This window comes from Penicillium samsonianum (assembly GCF_028829775.1).
Source record: "Penicillium samsonianum strain IBT 33392 chromosome Unknown utg000003l_segment0_segment0, whole genome shotgun sequence".
NCBI lineage: Eukaryota > Fungi > Ascomycota > Eurotiomycetes > Eurotiales > Aspergillaceae > Penicillium > Penicillium samsonianum.
The window spans coordinates 5445111-5460892 of NW_026643261.1; the positions used below are offsets into that span (position 1 = coordinate 5445111).

A 15782-nucleotide genomic window follows, 5' to 3' on the forward strand; every position below is an offset into this window, starting at 1 on the left:
ATCCCATCCTCTCTCCCAAATCCCTCAGAAATATTATTTTCATGATCAGCGCAATCAGTGCATACCAAAATTCTAGGGTATGTACGGAATAAAACATAGATGGGGATTCCCCCTTCTGGCATGATCGTCGTGTTTTCTCTCTTTTCCCCCGCAGCCCGGGCGACCTGCAGACCGCGTCACCGAAATGTTCCCTTCCCTTTATATTGCAACCTCGCTAACACAACAAGACTAGCTCTTGGGGCATTGGATTAGCTCCCTCGACAGCTTGTCTCCACAATTCAAGGATTTTTAAGGATATGCTGCCCTGGCTCTATTCCTAAACATTCCAGACCCTACACGTCACTATTGACACAGCTGTGTCAGCTCATTTTGTCTGGTATTTTCAGCCTTTTGACATAGGGGAATTTTTTTATTTTATTTGGGATATATATCTTCCATCTTCTATTATGACTTCAGTCAACTCAAATTCGTCCAAGAAGGATGAGGACGACGAGCGCGGAATCATGCACGACGATTTGATTGAAGATGAGGAACATGAGGATGTCAGTTCGGAACTAAACGCCTTTCAACAAGAATGTCTGGCGCACCATCAAGAATTGGAAGAGTTCTTGTCACCAATGTCCCTGGATGAGGCTGTGCTGTACAAACTGGCCCGACGCTTTTCGACCACATACCGCAACCTTGCCCTGACATCGGATCAGCAATTTTTGCCAACACCCGTGACTCAACTTCCTACTGGTCGGGAAACCGGTCGCTATCTAGCGATCGATGTTGGAGGTAGCAACCTTCGAGTCGCTTTTATCGAGTTGCTCGGAGAAGCCGTGGATTCCGATGTTCGACCTACAGATGCCACGGAGAGGTCACGGGACACCATCCGGAAAGCTCAGCGCCAGCGGGTGAAGCGAACGCTGGAGCGAGCTTGGCCTATTCAAGAGCATTTGAAGATGGACAAGGCTGAGGATCTCTTTTCTTGGATTGGTGATTGTATTGCGGAGGTGGTAGCGGAGAGTCTATCATCGGATGCCACTAAGAAGGATATCCCTGCCGAATTAGATATGGGAATCACATTCAGTTTCCCCATCATGTGAGTTTTCCCCCTTGTGCTTGTGTTGCTAGTATTCCCAGATTCCGGGGCTCCTGTTACCAAGGTTAGTGGATTTTGTGCTAAGTAAGCCCAGGCAAGAATCATTGGCAGAAGCCACATTAATGCCCATGGGCAAAGGCTTCGCTATCTCATCAAATCTCAATCTTGGCAACATCCTTCTGAATGGATATGAAAAGCACACAAGGCGACCCGATGATGAAGACGAACCTTCAACCAAACGTCGAAAGCTTTTCGCATTACCAAAACTGAAAATTCAAGCTATCACCAATGACACGGTGGCCACGCTAGCTTCCCTTGCATACAAGGTCAAATCTCTACCAAACAGCAGAGTCGCCATGGGTATCATTGTGGGCACTGGCTGTAACGCAACCATCCCAATGAAGCTCAGTGCATTGCACGAATCTAAAGCCAAGAGTGTGAACATAATGGAACCCAGCGCTGTGGAGACTATTGTCAACACCGAGTGGACTATTTCCGGTGCTGCGCCACCACTCAAGGAACTCAACGTGACCACAAAATGGGACATCGAGCTGGACCGGGCCTGTGCACGTCCAGGCTTCCAGCCCTTCGAATACATGACCGGAGGCCGCTACATTGGGGAACTGATTCGCTTGATCCTATTCGACTATCTTACAACAATCGCCGAATTATCGAAACGCGCTCTACCTGCAAACCTCATTCAAGAATACGCCCTGACAACCGCATACATCTCCGACCTTGTCGCCAAAGCTCGATCTGACAACGACCTCGCCAAAGCCTTGAACAAATCCCTCCCTCCACCAGAGAGCAGTGACTGGCGCTGGGATGCCCGAGCCGCGGGCGCATTCCGAAAGATTGCTCGCGCAGTACAGAGACGATCAGCTGGGCTGATCGCCGCTGCGGTGGTCGGACTCCTAGCCTGTGCTCGCGAGATCGAGCTGAAGGAAGACAGCAACAGCAGCTCACCCGAGAATCCCGCTTCACCTCAGAGCAACGGCGACGCCATTACTGAGTTCGCCGGTGCGCCGGCCGCTGCGGCTGCAAGCCTCAACTCTGCCACTGTCGCTGCGAACCACGCAGCCCAGGAACATGTCGTCCCTGTCCTCGATCCTACGCCGATAGATTGGCAGTCCGGTCCCGAAGAGCTCGTCGTGGCTTACACTGGTGGCATTATCCAACATTACCCCCAATTCAAGGAGATGTGCCAGCAATACATTGACCGTCTTATCATGCGGACTGGTCCGCAACGAGGTGGGAAGTCAGTTTTCTTACGGGAAGCCTCCGACGGTGGTGTCATTGGCGCTGGTGTTTTGGCTGGCATGGTTGTGAGGAAATGAGCTTTTCTATGAAACGTTAGCAAGCATTGGGTTTGTCTTTGTTTTTTCTTCTTTGGGTGGAATTCAGCAATGCGAAAATGGTTCGAAATTAGGTGTTAATGGGATAATTTCTGTTTTTTTATCTTCGAGTTGGGGGTCACGGCATAGAAATGAGATTTGATTTCCGTCACTGTGATCCTATTTTGGACGGTGGTAATTTCGTTTATCTACGCTTTCATTGTATTTGGACCAGTCCATTTCTCAGCCCTATGATGTGGCTCGCTATGTTTAGGGTGTCTCATTTTTCCTGTCAAAATCCAACATTCCGAGCGAGATTTCACCGCCGATCAGGCACGGCATTAAAGCCTGGCCTAAGAGGCACTCCCACGAGCATTGACAGGATATGCATGCACCGCACTCGCTCTGACCCAGAACCTTGCGCATTGCAATGAAGTTGTCCCCCAACCACGAAATGAAAGCTTTCCAATGGCACATTCCCAAGAATGTTCCAACTATTGAAAGTCAAGAAGTTCACAGCGAGAGGATCGTGACTGATTGCGCGGCTCCGCCCAAGAAATCGTAATCGGAGAATGCAGGAACACCCGAAGAGCGGAATGCCTTCGATTATGCATGACCGTTTTATCTTTATCAAAGAAATGTCACATGCACATATTCGAAATATTAATTAGGCGAATTCAATCGAAGCCAAGCCTGGGCACCCTCATTTATGTTGTCGGAAACAAAGTTCAAGAAGTCTGGGGTCCTGATGGATGTCTGTAACTGCCGGGGCCGGAAGGGAACGGTGACCGAGAACATTCCTTTCCCACGTGTCTTGGCATATGGGGCCAAGCCTGGATTGGAGGACGTGAGACCTCACTTGGATGATCAATGTTTGTTCTTGTGATATGTCGATGTCGAAGATTGCTTCAAATTAATCGGAACATGTTGTTTCGCACACCGCGCTTCATTGCATTCGGTTTGCCGTCTTCGTATTCAATTCCACAGGCTCCTCCTGCTCCAGACATTTGTTCGAGCCGTTCGCGAAGCTCGGCGTCCGCTTGGGAGATGGTTTTGGCCTTGGGTGGGAGCGTGTGGCGGTCGTTGTCTTGGTTTGAGGACTTCTTGGATTTCTGATTGCTTTCTTCTTGCTTGGACTCAGGATTTTGGTAATCTCGGGATTCTAGAGTTCCAAAGCAATACATGTTAGTTCTGACATGGGCCTTTGAGCAGAACTGACCGACCTTGAGCTTCTGATGGCCTGAACAAGCTTGTTGATAAGGATCGTACACAAGTAACATGCAATTGACTGGACAATGTTCTATTTAGAAGGGATCGAGGCCCTAAACCCTTCACTATCATAATGTGGTAGTTCTCGAGTTTGTTGTATGTTTACTGAGAGGTTTGTGAGGTCAAAAAACTGTTGAAACACTTTCAATTTGTCTGACACTGACGCAATTCAAGATAAGAATTCCCACGTGACTATAAGAAAATCACGTGCTGCCGACCGCCCCCGCGATTCGGCCGGCGATCATGAACTTGCTCTTGTCACTCACTCCTCCGATACTCTTTCGACGAGTCTGCCATTTATTTCATCTCAGAATGGCATCTGTGGCTTACTATGAGCTTTACCGTGGCAGCAGGTAAAACACCCGATGAATCAAATCGAAAGCTCCAAAGCTGACTCAAGGAACATCTAGCCTCGGGTTATCCCTCACCGATACCCTCGACGACCTGATCAATGAAGGCCGTATCGAGCCCCAGCTGGCGATGAAGATCCTCGGAACCTTTGACAAGATTGTCACTGAAGTCTTGGCGGACAAAGTTCGGGCCAGACTGACCTTCAAGGTAACTGATTCCGGTTCAGAGAACACCCTTGCTCAGATGGGCCATGGTTTGATCATAGTTGAACGAGGCTGACATATACATTTTACCACCACTTTTAGGGCCACCTGGACACCTACCGATTCTGCGACGAAGTCTGGACCTTCCTGATCAAGGATGTCTCGTTCAAGCTGGACAACCAGACAACTGTGTCCGCGGACAAGGTGAAGATCGTGAGCTGCAACAGCAAGCGGCCTGGTGAGGTGTAAGCGGACGCTTTCATGGGCAGAGATACTGGCGTTGTTTTTTGTTTCCCTCAAATGGTTGAATAGGCGTTCTACCGGCCGTCCGTTCTTGCTTCTCTTGCTTTCGGTGATATATCCTGCACGAGGCGTTTGAGGCGGTCCCAGTTCTTTTCATCTTGCATTACCAATGTCCAAAATGGCACTAGATACCCGAAAGAATGAGGTTTATACTTGCAAATTTTCCACTCCGTAGTAAGCAGCTCCAAATTGAAGGTTTGTGTTGCGCGGAATGCGGGTGACCTCACCTTATCGGCCATGGATGCCTATCAGCAGCTCTCTTTCCCTCACTGTACCTAGGTAATATTTCCCTGAGATCGCGACACCAAGTGATATCTTGATTTTCCTCTATATTATCTTGAATTATGCCCAGGACATTGCCCTGGCTTCGCGCCGAGGGTAGCATCCCTGTGAAAAAAGAGTCAACACCGCGGAAGCGCGTGAAGACGGGACCCAGTCCTGATCGCGACCTCACTCCTAAAAACCCTCGAGTTTCTCCCCCGAGGCGGGATTTCTTCAGATCCTGTAGGTTGCATCTTTGGAATATTTGTGACCAAACATAAAGTCTGATTACTTTGTACAGCCCAAAGCCCGCCAACCTCTCCTATCAAACGCTGTCCCTCCGAAGAGTACGATCGCAACCAGGCCTCGCGCAACCAGGAAAGTCGCTAATAGACGCGTTACAGATTTTTGATTGCAGGGATTCAACGTGATGATGGCTGGGTCATGGTTGAAGACGAGTTCTACGCTGTCGCGCAAACATTTACTCAACATTTACATCATGCGGAGTACCTGCGACGGCGAAAGCAAGTGAAAGCCGAAAATGCAGCCGGAATAAGAGAAATTGAGAGGCCTACAGACGGCCGTACCCCACTGCCCAATGAACTTGAGCGTAAAAGAGAAGCCGAGGCGCTGAGGGAGCGACAAAAAGCCGGACTCGCGCAGATAGGAGTCGACGAGAAAGATGAGAATGAAGATGATGAGAGATGGGCTGGAACACATCTTCACGATCTCATGACCAGCCCACGAAAAACACGATCCTTAGCGGGAGCTCACGCGCCCAAATCCTCTACTAGAGCTGCTGCGGGCTTTGGACAGGCGCCTACTTTAGGTACTGGACGAGCCCGGGTTAACAGCATCGGGAGTGTCACGGCACCATCAAGAGCACCAGAAGTTCCAAGCATTGAACTGGATGAAGAGACGGCCTCGGGCTCGGATGACAATGACGATGACAATCTTGACCTAGAAACCCCGCCAGTCGTGCTACCACCGCCCAGAAGAACAAATGCCACTCTACGAAAAAGTCAGGCTCACGATCAGACGACACCACGAGCCCAGAAACAAGTAAAAATACAAAGCACGTCTACGTCAAAACCGAAAGCGAAGCCGCCACATGGGCGACCCAGTCCAGCGAACGCGTATAAATCACGGGTTCAATCGCTTTTTGATGACCTCGATGAACTACCAGAGTCATCTCGGATAAATAAATCTACCTCTATTAAGTCCAGGGAACCTCCTGCAAGACAATCGCCTGTAACGGGCGGAGGAAACAATTTAGACGCAAAAAAATCCCGCCACAATGAAGTGCCCACCTTCTTGGTCTGACCATCCATGTACCAATCCACAATTTCCCTATTAACACGCCAATTCGGCGTTTCACATTTCCTCCATCTTGATCGATTTGGCCGGGGCCTTAGTTTCATGACCTGCAGCTAGGCTCGATTTCCACCATCGGGATAACTTCATACGCTCTCGGAGGCGGATGACAGTCTCACGCTCATCCTTCGAACATTGGCCCGCATCTTGCTCTTCGTCGACGATGGTAGCGATACCATTTCGATCATCGTTCCGTCCTTCTCCACGGTCGCTGTGCGGCTGTCCTGGGACGTAAGCGTCCTGTGATTGATTGGTCAGATCTGATCGTTCTGTCGGGTTTTGGCTGGGCGAGAAAACTGACTCGGCATCAGAGAAATAAGCAGGCAATTCTTCTTTTCGGAAGTTAGTGGGAGGACCCTGTTTCATAAACTTGTTAGCGACTGTCTTTGCAACGACAATCCAGTTCACAGTTTTCTACTCGACTTACAATTTCAATAATCCTTCCCTTTTCGCGTCTGAAAGGCGCTTTCAGGCACCGAAAAATTTGCCGAAAGCATTCCATGTTGGATTGATGGTGTTTCGATTGACCCGATCGGTGGACAAGGAGCTCTTATACAGAGCTAGGCCGTTCGCAGGAGCTTGGAACAATGGCGATTCCAGCTAGGATGTCCTTGAATGTGAACAAGGAAGTGAAAGAAATAAAGGCAACGCTTGGAGGTGAAACAAATACTATACAACGGGTGACAAGGTGAAACGAGAGACTGGGGATGACAACACCCAAAGAAAAGAAAAGGAAAGGAAAAGGCTATGACTGCTCTACACCATTGAGGTGTGTTTAGAGAATGAGAGAGTCAAAAGACAGGCCGGGCGAGAGTACATATATTAGTATGTACGGAGTTATGCACATCTATGCTATTCCCGGCGTGTCAAGGACAAACCGATCCACAGTCTGGCCCGGGTTGAGCTAGGCGACAGCCGTTCCTTTGGCATGGACAGGATGACAGGCGCGGCAGGAGACCAACCTGGCAGTTCGCTCCCCTGGCGGCAGCAGCGGGTCCTCCCTGGGGACTGGATTACATGGGATTGGCTTTGGACAGAGAGTTCCGAATGCTTGGTGTCCCTTTGACCTATTCCGGCTCTTACTAGGAATTCAAGTGTTTATCACCCGAGACGATCATTTCTACGGGTATCTATATCTCTGCGGACAATATACCCACGATCTGCTGCAACTCATCGGATGCAATACAGCAGGTGGGCATTACAGGCGGAAACCATGACCTGCAGGCTGCAGGGAAGATATGCTGGAATTAGAGACCCATGCAGATTTTGGTATTCGATCCTCAGTGGATCAAGTGGAAAGCGGCCCAGACCAAAGGGGTAAAAGGGAGAATAAGCAAAGAGAACCCTCGTGTCCTGGCGAAACATATCCCTCTCATTCTTGGTGTTCCCTTTTCCACTTTTGGATTAGAGGCTCATCTCGCTTTAAAGTTTTGTACATCCCATTTTTCCCAGTACTCCGTACTCCGTACACGATATTTCAATAATGACCAACTGCCGATCCCTTAAGTCCTCGTTTGCCCGGATATGTGCATGAATGAACCCTGTGAGGGTCTTGGAAGCTCGGGAAAACGGGATTCCTTGTCCCTAGCTCTGGGAGGGAATGGATTTTTCTTCTTTTTCTTCTTTTTCATGCAATCTCACTAGCTCAATTGGAATGTCTCTTTGTCTCGGAAACCGGTAGTTCATGAGACCCGGTTATCGGCAAGCAATTTTAGACATTTCTTTCCAAGGCTACACGTCGATCACTAATTCTGTAGCCGTGTCAATCGATCACCAATTCGTCACTGACAGGGATGATCCTATAGGTTACCTTGTTGCTCAGGGTTAGATATGTGCTCATATCCGGTGTAATGGCTCCGACCCCAGGGTATTTGGTAGACCTGATCTTAGAGGTCAAGTGTATACACAACCTGAGAGACAATTAAAGCAATTAAATCGTTCCAGCCATATTGGCAATTCCGAAACAAGGCAGATTCCTCGATCGGTTTCCTTTGTCACGTATTTCCTTTGTTTCGCTATAATAATAACTCAGCTCCGAAAAAGTTTCCAGAAATACCATCAATTCAATCGAAACAAAAAGACCTTGCGGGTGGCTGCGAGGCTCGGGAATGGTTGGCGCGATTTTATTGTTTCGCTTCTCCCTTGCATCGGAGCAATGCCAAGTCAAAGAACAGCTCACAAAAGTTATTTTAGCTCCGCGAATGTTTTGCGCAAGTACGCATTCTAATGTCATCAATTTCAAGATGCAAGATATAAGAACCAATTCAGGCTATCTTTTACTGTAATCTCTCCATGTCGGGTATAATTGTTGTTGGTTGTTTCATCTGGGCAAACAGAGTCGAGCCCTAACTTGATTGCAGCCGCAGGGATGGGGAATTCTCGGACCCTGAGTTAAATTCGAGTGAAACTATGAATAGCTAAAAAATACACTCATTGATATAATTACGAGAACTCAATTTAACCATCTATTGAATCCTATTACATATGTATATTCCAGGTATCCAACGTATACTATTCTGGTAAATGTTTAACCCATTAAAGAGTATCAAACCCGGGTTTGGTATGCATTGCAGTCCTCGCAATGCAAGGTTCTTCTAGATCTGGAGTTTCCAGCCGGAGGACCCGGTGCCTATCTGAATACAATATACTATTGGCGCATCGGCCAGTTCCGGTAGAGTGGTTCTCCCAACCTGAAGCTTGGCTTACATTCCTGGCTATCAACTCACTGGCAAATTGGAGAATTGCCGTTTTGCCCGAGAATGTATTTCCGTGCACTGGGGATCCAATCTTGTTATATTTGTATGCAAAGGACGTGCCACTCTTCGGACCGACCTATAAACGCTTTAGATTTATCCCGTGCCATGTATGGGAGGATGAGAGGTCAGTCAATGAGTAGGCTCATAATCCTAAAATGTAGGTCTGCACAAACCCTAAGTTTTGGATTGTTGCAAGACACATATTCAAGTTAGAAAGCTTTATCTATTGATATTTCCTCTGTGTAAGAAAAGATCGTAGGCTGCATGAAACAATTGGTGGTATATATATATCACGAACGAGCATAACATGCGGTCTATCTTTCACAATATCTACAAAAGCCAAGACTCTATGTCCCATTAAAGTAGCAGATATGTGGACACTTGAAGCAGTGACTGAGAACTTCAGAGAACTCTATCGGTGAAGTCAATGACTTGTGCTTTCTCAATGAGCCCATCAAGAGTTTTAACGAAAGCCAGATGAGACGGATCGCTTTCTACATAATAGTCTCGATCTTCGGCACTCGTAAACTCTACAACAAATGCGTGTGTAATTCCATTCTATCATGCATTAGTAAATATATGTCCTCACCCAGAGTTTTCCGTCCTCCGGGATCTCAGGGAGACTTACCTGGATGCCTTCGGGAGAGTTATCCTTCCCGCCAGACGACGATTTGATATAGGGCTGTTGTGAGGTGGGATGGACGCAATTGTCCTTGAGAGCAAGCATACGCTCACAGGCCTTTGGAGGCAATTGTAAGCATCCATTATGGAGTGTTTATCGTTTACAATTAAGTTTATATGACGGGTTGTGATCTTATGATTATACGTACATCTTGAATGACTTCAGCAGCCACGTCTGATTTGAACTGGAAAAGAACTATGTGGGTAATCGACATGCTGAATACTTCTTTTGGAGAATATGATGTTGAGGAAAGTTAAAGTAGAGCCAATGATATTGGGAAAAGATGGAATAGAAGAGGACATCGTTCGCTAAGAGCGGGGTAAAACAACAAGTTTGAATCACATGACCGACCTACTTTTAGATATAGTACACAGTCTTACCTCTAAAAGGCAAGATGAAAGGTTCAATTTGCTCAGTCATGTCGACAGAGAGGATAACTAGAAAGAACCCAGGTTCATACACATATCATGCCTGAGGCACCAACACCCTAACATCCGCTGTGTAACGACTTGTGAGACTATGAAAACAAGTATTAATTATCAGACTGCCTATACCTATATAAATACACGATAAAATGACACAAGTATTGATACATCTCCAAGCTCAGGCGTACATCATTGGTAATGCCTGTAAAATGACTTGGATCAAGCTTAGAAGAATGCTGATGCCGCCAAAGATAGCCACCAGCCAAAATGTCCAGTACTGTAGAACATTGCGCCTATCCCTTATCAGACCAAGAATTGAGCTTGGTCTTGCATCTTTTAGGTCCTTTGCTATCAGCTCAATCCGGTCATACAACACGGGAAAGTCTCGGGCGGCGAAATAGAGTGGCCTGTCAGTTGGAAGCATTGTCAAAGCTTGTCCAATCCGCTTCTGTGTGCATATTCGAAAAAGCAGGGAGTCGGTTGGGTAGCAATGCATATCTGGCATCGTATAAAGTTGGCGAAAAAGTTTCCTTGACGGTATCGACTGAGCAAAAAGAAGACGATAGGATAAAAGCACCTCTTGAAGGAATTGCGAAATATCCTCCTCATTCGCACGAAGATCAACAGAGGATCTCTCTACACTGGAGAATAAGTAGACCAAGTCGTGTGATTGAAGCATCTCAAGACAAAATGACGGATATCTGAAGAGGGATAAAGTCCTAGTGGCTCTGTCATAGTCAAGGTGCAATGTTAGGATATCGACCCATCGTATATTAACATGAAGCAAGACATGAAGCAGGTATGCGTTTGTTTCTTCGGGGTGCAGGGGCTGCCAGACCGATGCCACGCTGCCAGTCTCACTTGCCAGATAGGGAGAATTCGCGGATCGTGCCGGCAAAAGTTGCCCAAAAGCTTTCAGAATAACAGATAGAGGGCGGTCGGAAAGTTCAGCCGGTATTCTATGTGTATCAAAAACAAGACCTGACTGAGGTTGGTCGGAATCCAGATGGATAGCTAATTCTTGTATCGAGCAGACGTTGAAAGCAGCTTGATATAACATAGAACGCCAACCTAGGACGGCAAATACAAGAAGCGTTTGGGAACCCTGTAGCCCGTCGGTGTAATCAAAGACTCCGGTTTCTTGCAAATATGCCGTGATTTCATCGATGGAGACCCCCTCAGTCCTACGCGCACAGTTCTCAATGCCTTCGAAAAGAATACCCAGGCTCCGTTTGTCTCGAAGTGTGTATGTCCCAACCCGGAGTTCCACGAGACTGTGAGCTAAATTTTTAAGCTACTGGGAGAGCCATTCGTCGTACCAGCTCATATCGATACTGGTATGCGTGCTATCGGTGCTGCGTAGCTTGACCCGAGGTTGTTGGATTTTGCGCAAGTCATTATGTGTCGCCTTAGTAAGAACCAAAAAGGCTTCAGTGATAGACATTTTGCGAGACTTCCGTCTTCCTATCGAGTCACTTAATAAACAGTCTTCATAAATCAAACCAGCTGCTGGGCTACTAACCAACTTTGGTAGAGATCATAGTGGGGGCTATTATAGGAATATTGAAAGTGTTCAACAAATTCTTGACTCCTGCTGGATATAACAGGAGTGATATTGGTTTATTTAATATGTTTTGTTGCAGATATGTAAGATATGTGACGAGCCAGGTCTTAAACAAAAGAATAGTCAATTCAAAGTACTAAAGATGGGGAAGAAAGGAAAAGAAAGCAAGAGAAAGCAAGTGGTAGATCCCGAGAGATTAAATAGCCAGAGCTATCCCACAGTGCAAACAATACCCTTTCCCAAATAGGACTAGTATTAAATGAATAACGAAGAAAGCAAACGCAGAAACAAAGAATGCAAAACAAACAAAGCAAGCAAGCAAACGATCTCGAAGCATGTGACAAGCAAGCATATAGGAGCATGTGATAGGCAAACATGTAGATTGTGACAAGAGATAATCAAAAATACGACCTGTGAATTCTATGCCCGGGTGTCCCTATGCATAGAAACGGATTCAAGAATGCATAAAGCTCTAGGAATGCATCCGAAGTTCCTAGAAAGCGACTACTAACTTCCTAGAAAGCGATTACTAACTCCCTGAACCGTTGCTAATCCAGGGAACATACATCAAGTCCCCAGCTTACCTGCCCGCGTTCCTGGAGAGCGATTGCTGATTTCCCGAATTGCAAAGATTTCAGTGGAAGCCACAATGTTGCCGGGAAGTATCCCATGATCCCTTGCACTCTGGGCAATATTGACGGAGGTGTTGCCAAAACAGCCGGTGACAAAACAGCGCAGACGAAGATGCCGGACGCGCGGTGCAGTAGGCCGACTGCTGGTGCGTGTAGTATATATTGTTGTGCGGGCAAAAAGCCTGATCCATAGCTGTCGCGCTCACTGCAGTGTTTCGTACTTGTTCTTTCCAGCCTGGCGGAGCTTTTTTGGTTGGCATACGCGGAAGGTAGTCATCACCACCTCGACTTGCGTTACTGCCGGTGGTCAGTATTGTAGTGAGGCATGTGGATAATCATGAGTAGGAGGTCTTACTATGGCATTCTTCTAATTGAAGGCTTGAGATGTTTTAAAGATGGGTAATTAGGAAAGAATTCTTCTGATTTTGGTGAGGATAGAGAGCTACTTATACTGTAAGTTAAAGTGATTTCTCCGGCGGTTATGCCCAAACTATCTGGATGCAAGTAAGGCAACAAATGATGACTGGCTCATACCGCTGTCGCGAGAAGTGGCTCCCCTTGGCATTGGTGCCTGACTCGTGTCACCCGACCCGCTCAACGAAGCTGCGCCCCCATTCATTCCAGCCAGTTGGATACCATACTTTTGAGAAAGATTGATATGGCTGGCAGCCTGGCTGTTTATGACCCTGCACTTCACCAACTCCTACACAATTTCAGCCATTCTACAAATACTGTAGGGGCCTTTCTTTTGGGATGTACCATTTCCGTATTGCCAGGGTTCCCACACATAAAGCTAGTTGGTTAAGGAAGGAGGAGCCCGCCTCAAGATGAAATCGCCCGGCCCTAGGCTAATGAGAGATGTGTACGAAACAGGGCCAATACCATACAATTCGATCCAACCGTTACTTGTCACATTGGACGCTAGTATAATGCATCCCATCATTTGACAGGCTCGTGGCCCCGTGCGCCAATCCAGGCAGAATCGCTGCTAGGCTGAAGTCCTTTCAGAATTTTCTATCCAGAAATTTCACCCGGGCATGACGATGAAGCACGCGCGGCTGTCGCTCTGTCACTGTGGTCGCCTATGACGCTTAACAGATGATCCAAAGATGACCTCGCCTTAGCCACAACTAACAGCGTATGGTGTCAATGCTGCTGTGCTGAACCGGCTGCTTTAATATTGGCATGACTGCTTAGATGTGAGGGAGGCAGCTGTTGATACCTTAAACAATGAGATTATTGTGATTCCTCAAAATACCTTCTGCTTAGTATATCGCTTCGGATCAATATTGCCCTCGAGATCTTCACTCGCTTCGACCTCTTTATCATCGCTGATCGGCGCAGCATCCTCTTCATGTAGTATCGGCGCTTTATCCTCTTCAAGTGCCTCTTGACTCTCGCTCTCCATCGGCTTTTCCATGCGACTTAACTGCTGTCCCTCCAAAGTGAACTTTTCTGAGCCCATATACATCATCGGGTCTTAAATAGTCGCTTCATAAAGAGATCCTCGACGATGATGGCAGATATCTCGCGTACTATTAAAAAGTCTTTCTACGCACGCACCGGTGGCCGGAACCGAAATCAAGTCGCGTACAAGCCGAGAAAGCACTAGGAATTTACGCTCATGCTCTCTCCAATAAAGTCGTGATGGAACGGCAACATTCGCTATGATAAGTCAGTTATCATCCCGTGTAGCCGGCCAGTTATATCACTTTTATCGATCACCAACTTGAATATTCCCGCCCCTAACTTCTCCAGGCCGCGTTAACCACAACATTTAGCGTTTCAGTTTTCAGTGAATCCTTGCCAATGCATAGGCGCTTATATAGAGCAAATCAGCATGATAGCCAGATTTCTATGGAGTCGCTATCGAGAAGTGGGTCAAATGATCAACAAGAGAAGATCATTGGTTGTTATGTATAAAATAGCGTACTATGACGGGCCGAGCCTTTCTTGATCAAGTATCTGTGGCTTGTGCATCTGAATTTAGAATATGTATCCCATGTTGCTTCATTCTCAGGTTAGATAAAAGAACCTGTCGATTGTGTCCGGGTGGTTTTTGTAAAATTGGTCGATTTGCAAATGAAAACACACTTGATGATCGATCAGCCGGAGGTACATAGGACCCTTCAGAGAGGCGTGCAACGTTGTATAATAATAACATCCATGATCAATGACCCACTTGGTTGCCCTTGGCGGGCGCTTACCCTTGACTTGTGCTGGATTCCATGCAGTGAAGACGATTTGTGATGAGAACATTTGATAATAATAGAGCGTCACCAGGAATACACCCCTCCCCTGCCCTGCCAGAGAAGTCTTTCTTTTGCTACGGAGTACCGAATAATATTACCGTTTCATTATTCTCCTCTTTTTTTTTGAATCTCATTAAGTTCCCCCAAGAGACAATATTACTCGGCCATTTTTAAACTTCTTGTTGGATGATTTTGAGTAGGTTTAAATTGCCCTAAAAACACACGCTAGATTGCTTACAGTGAGCAGGTTTGGTGATGCTATCATCAGTTTAACAAGAGCATCGCTGATTGTCCGATCACCCGCAATGAAAGCAATCACATTACACCGACTTATCCAATCTACTGTCTTCTCACGTTTGCCTGAGACAGATGTACTGATTTTCTTGGATTGTGCAATTCAAATGCTTTCTTCCAGTTTTCCGAACTCGTGGATTGGAAGGACAAATGAGCAAGGTCACGGATGGAAATTATGGCAAACCTGCAGCGTAATTCTACCGCATGTCAGCAGGCTTATGATACTGGTTGAAACGCATTCGCTTAAGACCGCCCACGTGGAATTATTTGCGGAGCAAAGATATCTCTGGGAACGCGAACAACCGACGACTGCACGCCACTTCTTTGAATATGGTTTTTCACTCGAGATCAGCCACTCCACTCGGAATTATGCGCATGCTTGTCGACTTTTAGGTCACATTGCACTGCACTTGGCACAGCCAGACTCTGCGTTGAGTGCATATCAAAAGGCATTAACAGTAAGTAAGCCCTTCGTTGAAATCTCATCCCTATGGAGCAACCCTTTGGAATTTCGGGCTGAATTCCAGAATGATGCAGCAAAAAGTCTCAATTGGGCTCATCAATAGCAAAAAAAGATTCTTCATTGTAAATTTTATCAAAAAACAAAAAGAGATGACCGACGCAGGGATCGAACCTGCAATCTCTTGATTCGTAGTCAAGCGCCTTGCCATTGGGCCAGCCGGCCGCTGTTATTTCCTTTTTAGCCCAATTGTGCGCTATAAGGCAGACACAAAGTGGGACCAAGCCTGAATGCGATATGACGCTTACCACGGTCGATTTATTTGATTTCAGTAAGTGTTATCGGTATTTTCAATCCATATCTACCATTTTATAGAGGAGTTTATGCTAAACAACGTTTGTATTGCTTCTTTTGCTTCATTTTTGAAGAATTGTACCACCACGTGATGCTTCGTGCCTCAGGCTCTATGGATTTATTGGAAAGAGAAACTGATAGCTTTGAGGAAGCATACGAAGCTGCGATGGTGTCCATACGCCGT

At 46.7% G+C, this 15782-nt stretch overlaps 9 protein-coding genes across 9 annotated transcripts; 3 read left to right on the plus strand and 6 right to left on the minus strand.

The window, feature by feature from the left end:
- Positions 1 to 446: 446 nt before the first annotated feature.
- Positions 447 to 2421, plus strand: N7471_005689 (hexokinase family protein; the record flags this gene model as incomplete). Its single annotated transcript, XM_057278408.1, has 2 exons — positions 447 to 1084; positions 1179 to 2421. 2 exons carry the CDS (start codon positions 447 to 449, stop codon positions 2419 to 2421), a joined length of 1881 nt encoding a protein of 626 aa, XP_057138018.1.
- A 611-nt stretch (positions 2422 to 3032) lies between these two features.
- On the minus strand, positions 3033 to 3698 carry N7471_005690 (uncharacterized protein; the record flags this gene model as incomplete). Its single annotated transcript, XM_057278409.1, has 2 exons — positions 3033 to 3580; positions 3638 to 3698. 2 exons carry the CDS (start codon positions 3696 to 3698, stop codon positions 3327 to 3329), a joined length of 315 nt encoding a protein of 104 aa, XP_057138019.1. The 3' UTR covers positions 3033 to 3326.
- Positions 3699 to 3999: 301 nt separating this feature from the next.
- Positions 4000 to 4490, plus strand: N7471_005691 (transcription initiation factor IIA subunit gamma; the record flags this gene model as incomplete). The annotated part of the gene is made up of 3 exons (XM_057278410.1): positions 4000 to 4040; positions 4098 to 4245; positions 4344 to 4490. The coding sequence occupies 3 exons, from the start codon at positions 4000 to 4002 to the stop codon at positions 4488 to 4490; spliced, it is 336 nt and encodes a 111-aa protein (XP_057138020.1).
- Positions 4491 to 4888: 398 nt separating this feature from the next.
- Positions 4889 to 6128, plus strand: N7471_005692 (uncharacterized protein; the record flags this gene model as incomplete). Its single annotated transcript, XM_057278411.1, has 3 exons — positions 4889 to 5048; positions 5107 to 5152; positions 5210 to 6128. The coding sequence occupies 3 exons, from the start codon at positions 4889 to 4891 to the stop codon at positions 6126 to 6128; spliced, it is 1125 nt and encodes a 374-aa protein (XP_057138021.1).
- Positions 6129 to 6179: 51 nt separating this feature from the next.
- Positions 6180 to 6681, minus strand: N7471_005693 (uncharacterized protein; the record flags this gene model as incomplete). The annotated part of the gene is made up of 2 exons (XM_057278412.1): positions 6180 to 6536; positions 6607 to 6681. 2 exons carry the CDS (start codon positions 6679 to 6681, stop codon positions 6180 to 6182), a joined length of 432 nt encoding a protein of 143 aa, XP_057138022.1.
- Positions 6682 to 9201: 2520 nt separating this feature from the next.
- On the minus strand, positions 9202 to 9886 carry N7471_005694 (Dabb family protein). Its single transcript, XM_057278413.1, has 3 exons — positions 9766 to 9886; positions 9564 to 9674; positions 9202 to 9493 (listed from the first exon to the last, which is right to left on the minus strand). Exons 1-3 carry the CDS (start codon positions 9829 to 9831, stop codon positions 9338 to 9340), a joined length of 333 nt encoding a protein of 110 aa, XP_057138023.1. The 5' UTR covers positions 9832 to 9886; the 3' UTR covers positions 9202 to 9337.
- Positions 9887 to 11336: 1450 nt separating this feature from the next.
- On the minus strand, positions 11337 to 11486 carry N7471_005695 (uncharacterized protein; the record flags this gene model as incomplete). The annotated part of the gene is made up of 1 exon (XM_057278414.1): positions 11337 to 11486. One exon carries the CDS (start codon positions 11484 to 11486, stop codon positions 11337 to 11339), a length of 150 nt encoding a protein of 49 aa, XP_057138024.1.
- Positions 11487 to 12173: 687 nt separating this feature from the next.
- N7471_005696 (uncharacterized protein) lies at positions 12174 to 13709 on the minus strand (the record flags this gene model as incomplete). Its single annotated transcript, XM_057278415.1, has 4 exons — positions 12174 to 12378; positions 12445 to 12535; positions 12773 to 12941; positions 13497 to 13709. 4 exons carry the CDS (start codon positions 13707 to 13709, stop codon positions 12174 to 12176), a joined length of 678 nt encoding a protein of 225 aa, XP_057138025.1.
- A 1621-nt stretch (positions 13710 to 15330) lies between these two features.
- N7471_005697 (uncharacterized protein) lies at positions 15331 to 15664 on the minus strand (the record flags this gene model as incomplete). The annotated part of the gene is made up of 2 exons (XM_057278416.1): positions 15331 to 15500; positions 15640 to 15664. The coding sequence occupies 2 exons, from the start codon at positions 15662 to 15664 to the stop codon at positions 15331 to 15333; spliced, it is 195 nt and encodes a 64-aa protein (XP_057138026.1).
- Between the last annotated feature and the right edge of the window lie 118 nt (positions 15665 to 15782).

What these genes read in the sequence shown, in the direction of transcription:
- N7471_005694 (XM_057278413.1), bottom strand. Translation starts at nt 9,831, where the DNA reads ATGTCGATTACCCACATAGTTCTTTTCCAGTTCAAATCAGACGTGGCT. An exon ending in CTGCTGAAGTCATTCAAGAT is followed by an intron (nt 9,675 to 9,765) that starts GTACGTATAATC and finishes TTGCCTCCAAAG; the next exon opens with GCCTGTGAGCGTATGCTTGC. An exon ending in ACTCTCCCGAAGGCATCCAG is followed by an intron (nt 9,494 to 9,563) that starts GTAAGTCTCCCT and finishes AATGCATGATAG; the next exon opens with AATGGAATTACACACGCATT.